Source organism: Penaeus chinensis, unplaced genomic scaffold, assembly GCF_019202785.1.
Source record: "Penaeus chinensis breed Huanghai No. 1 unplaced genomic scaffold, ASM1920278v2 CTG_7653, whole genome shotgun sequence".
In the NCBI taxonomy this organism is placed as follows: Eukaryota; Metazoa; Arthropoda; class Malacostraca; order Decapoda; family Penaeidae; genus Penaeus; species Penaeus chinensis.
Window position 1 is genome coordinate 22,516 of NW_025918616.1, and position 4,985 is coordinate 27,500.

Sequence of the window (4,985 nt, forward strand, 5' to 3'; positions counted from 1 at the left end):
TTCTCTTCTCTTCTCTCTCTCTCTCTATTCTCTCTCTCTCTCTCACTGCTCTCTCTCTCTTTCTCCCCCTCCCCCTCCCCCCTCCCCCTCCCTCCTCCCCTCCCCCCCCTCCCCCTCCCTGTCCCTCTTCCAATCCCTCTCCCCTCTCTCCCCCCTCCCTCTCCCCTCTCTCCCCCCTCCCTCTCCCCCCTCTCTCTCCCCCCTCTCTCTCCCCCCTCTCTCCTCCCTCCCTCTCCCCTCTCCCCCTTCCTCCTCCCTCACTGCCTCCTTTCCTCTGCTTTCTCTCCCTCCCTCCCTCCATTCATCTCATCTCCTTTTTTGTCCTTTCTTTTATTTCCTTCTTTTTGTGGATGCCAGTATAGATATATTCTTAATTGTACAGTTTTATAGACAATACTACAGTTTCGTGGGGATTGTAATAAGAGGCTCACACAGTTTATTGGCCATATGTGTATTTGTTAATATGTTTTTATCTCCCCTTTTCTAGGATTCTGATAGTGATAGCGATGATAATGACTCGCAACCCCATAGTAAGCGGAGAATGGGAGTTGTTCGACCTGGTCGTCCCCTGACCTTCAAGCGTAGAGCCAAAATCCTATTCAAAACTCTAATGGATTATATGACAGAAGATGGTCGGCAGCCTATTGTGGCTTTCATTGAGAAGCCAGACAAGAGAGATTACCCAGATTATTATGAGGTACAGATATTTTCTATATTTTAATGATTCCTGCGGTGGACCAATGAAGGAATTTAAATTTCTTTCAAATATCCCTGTACACTCTCACCTCGCTTTAACTAACAAAAGGGAGGCTGATTGACTGTAGTTACCGAAGCTATGGCTAATATTAGAAATTGCATTACAAAGGAAAGAACAATAATACAATTCTGTTTTTTTTTTAGCATCTTATCTGAGATAAATACATTATTACATATTTCAGAGCATATCTACTGTTTGTATATGTAAAACATTTTTTAGATTATTCCTCATACACCTACATCACAGATGCACCACTTTATAACTTCCTGATCAACTCAAATTTTTATTCTCCTGTTATATTTGCCCTTTCCCACTTTTCTACTCATCCCCCAGTTGCCATAATTATGCAATCACAGTGCAGCTCATCACTGGGCTGCAAGCGAGGCCAGACAGCATGTGTAGGTGTACTATCCCTACACTTCATTTAGGATAGTAGGATCACCTGTCTTGAATACAATCAAGACTTCCTCATCTTCCCAATGGGGATCTCAATTCTGGTGTGGCATCTGTGCCGAGGTGGGCATACTGTTGCCTAGTTCCTTTCATGGAAGGGCCTAGGAGAGGTCCACTGAAAAGTCTCTTCTGTACTGCTTAAGGTGGTACAAAAGTCATCAAGGATGTCATCTGATCCCCAATGCTAACACCCTTCATGTCACCATTGTAATCTGCTACAACCAATGGTTTCTCCCCATCCAAGTCAGTGGTATGGACTGTTGACATTCCTATTTAGTGTACATGTAGAAACATGAGCTGTATCCAGCCACTGAACTGGTACTAGCAGAAAGCATAAAGGATTTCAACCAGAGCCTCATGCTCTTGCTTAAGCTTGTTAATGGCTCATTGACTACAATATCCCTCACAGCACAAAGCTTGAGTTGTTAAGGGTGTAAAAGACTGGTTGGAGCTTTCACATCCTTCCCTCCAGGAGTGGAGCTCTGTCCTCCATGTTGGCAAAGTGAAGGCGAGTTGTGACGTGGTTAAACCTATCCCTATATATATATATATATATATATATATATATATATATATATATATAGATATAGATATATATATATATATATATTTAGGTATGTATGTAGTTTTAAACATGCCGTGGCTCCGTACCTACTCCTCAAGGGTAAATCGACAACTCGGGGGAGGTGGGCCTCCCCCTAGGAAACTCACTGGCAGCATCACGAATAAATGGATATGCTAGGGTGCTGTCCCTCCAGCAAATGTATATAAATATAAATATATATATATATTTATATATATTATATATATTTATATATATATTTATATATATATTTATATATATATATTTATATATATATATTTATATATATATTTATCTATATACTCCCTTTCTGACAGGTCACGTCTATAGACATGAAAACAAACAGCTCGAAATGTGGCGTGCGGCGGTACGCCGCGGCGGCGCGCCACAGCACTCTGAGGCAGTGATTCGGCTTGATGTATCGAATTCCCGCACTCAAAGTCGGAGCATTGCCATTGATTTTTTTTAGTTTTCTACACTCGTCACCAAGGGTTAAATATATATATATACATATATATATATATATATATATATATATATATATATATATATATATATATATTCAAATTATATATATTGACACAAATACATGTACACAAAGATGAAAGGAAAACAGCCACAGTAAGAAATGGATATGAATCATAACGTATCAAACTCGTCTTGAGTTCCTCTTCAGATGAATAATATACCAAAATGGATACAAGGAGAGAATTTTGACAAGAATATATAGTGTGAAACAGAATGAACAAGAGCTGAATCAGGTCTCAGGAGGAGGGTCAAGGTTGAACAGTCTACGGAAGACTTTGCTAGTTAACGAGGAAGTAAGGTCATCCAAGCCCCAATGACTAGCACTTAAGTTAAAGTTTAATTTTTTGTAGTTAATAGAGATTCTAACATTTTCCTTTTGCACGAATTAGCTGATTTATGAATTAATTTAGCGTTTTCCAGTTAAGCTGATGACCATCATCACACAAATAAACGAAACACGCATTTGAATCTCTGGCATATGTAACATCACGCTTATGTTCACTGATTCTGTTCTGAAAAGCTCAACTGGTCTTGCCTATGTAAAATTTGGGACAATCCTTACTGGGTAAAGTATAAATACCGGAAGAAGTTTCAAGAGCATGGCTAGTCGCATTGTGCTTAACCAAAGTATTACCCAACGTGTTTAGATATGTAAAAACAATGTCAATTCCGGCGCCTTTAAACAAATGTCATTTATCAAAGGACTGGTTATACGGAATGATTAAGAGATTATTGTCAATATCCTGTTGAGTATTACGGGAATGAGTATAAAATTTCCCTCTCACAGACAAATGTGCCTGATTTAATATAAATTGAGGATACCCAAATTTCGAAAACGTTTCAAATATGACGTCGAGTTCTCATAATTAAATTCAGTATCACAAACCCTATATACCCTGATGTCGAGAAAAGGTAATTTACCTGACTTTTCCCATTCTACTTTAAAATGAATAGACACTAATTTCTTACCGTGCTTCGGCAAGTTTCTAACCTTATCCATGAAATCCAATAAATGTTTGATATGACTATCAGTCAATGACCCCATTAAAGGAAATAAAATGCTCGCTAGCCAAGAGTCTAAAGGACAGGTAACTTAGTTGCAATACTAAAAAATAGGCCTTAGAGGGATGCCCTGTTTGTGAGTTTTAGGAAGGCCATAAAAAAACGGAATAGAGGGATTAACCATTCTAAAGCGATAAAAAAATTTGGGGTCAGGACATTTAGCAGCAATATGTCTGAGGTTTTTACAAAATGATTCTGTGACTGATGGGTAAGGGTTACAGTGCAGTTTTTGATACGTTGAGTTGTCGTTCAGGACGGAATAAGCTTTGCTTATATAAACAAATTTATTAAGGATAACTATGTTATTACCCTTGTCGGCTTTGGTAATTATAATGTCCTAATTTCATGTAAGTGATTTGGTGGCCAAAAAATAACGTCGGGGTAAGAACTTGAAATTGTCAAATAAATCAAGAATCAGATTTAACATAAAACTTTTAAGGTTGCTAAGATCTTTTAACAAGGATTTGTTTTGCTTTGCAATGAAACTATCAAGACCTTTAATATAATCTAAACAATGATTAGCGCCTGGTTTGGTTGCAAACGATAAACCAAAGCCTAAAAGTTTGGTTTCTTAATGTGACAGAGAATAAGGTGATAGAATTTACACCACGTGCTACGTGAACAAATATTATCGAGTTTATTAATTTCTTACTCTGCCGGTTTTCCTTTCATATATATATATATATATATATATATATATATATATATATATATATATATATATATATATATATATATATATATATATATATATATATATATATAGTTTATGCATGGCCTGGCTCCATGCTAACTCACCCCCCAGGGGTTAATGGGCAGCTGGGGGTAGGTGGGCCTTGCCAGTCCTCCTCCCCCCAAGAAACTCACTGACAGAGTCATGAATAAATGGATATGCTGGAGTGCTGTCCCTCCTACCCAGCTAGTGGGTCTTATTGAGAGGGCAAATGCTGGGTTGCAGGATGGGAGTGAGAGGTTTGTGGAGCAAAGCCCAAGGGCAACCCTATAGGCCTTACAGCCTGCCACCCCCTTTATTTGGGGCAGTGTTGGTGGGGGTGGCAGAGGTGGCGTCTACCTGGTGCGACTACCTGAGGCTTAACCTCAGGCAAGCTATCAGAGTAGGCGCTTGGAACATCCAGTCCTTGTGGCAGGAAGAGGTTTACCCTTGCCATCAAGAGAACTGAAGCAGCTGGAAGTTGGGGTGGCTGCCCTCTCAAAGGTGAAAAGACCTAGCAGCAACATGATTAGTATGGGTGGGTACACCTACAAATGGTCAGCACATGGTGATGGCCATCATCTCCAGGGAGTAGCCCTAGCCATCTCCAACATACTTCAACCCTGGGTAATAGAGGTAACACCAGTTGATGAGCATATAATGGCATTGATATTGAAGCATTCTTTTGGCTTCATGTCTCTTATAGCTGTGTACACACCTTCTTATGTTTGTGTTTGGCTTAGTATTTTGAGCAGCTGTACCAGGTAGACCCTCCAACAGCTAGTTTGGATGCAAGTGGTATCACAATACCTTTGCCAGACCCACCCATCAGCAAGGAACCTCCTACCCAAACTGAGGTTAGGGAGGCAAACTCTAAGGTGAAATATGGG

General features: G+C 39.6%; 1 protein-coding gene across 1 annotated transcript in view; it reads left to right on the forward strand.

The window, feature by feature from the left end:
* Positions 1 to 318: 318 nt before the first annotated feature.
* LOC125024861 (protein polybromo-1-like) overlaps positions 319 to 4,985 on the forward strand; it is a 15,680-nt gene continuing 11,013 nt past the window's right edge. The window contains exon 1 of the mRNA XM_047612634.1: positions 319 to 697. Within this exon, the coding sequence (XP_047468590.1) occupies positions 542 to 697 (156 nt within the window). The 5' untranslated portion in view covers positions 319 to 541. The remainder of the gene's footprint in view (positions 698 to 4,985) is intronic.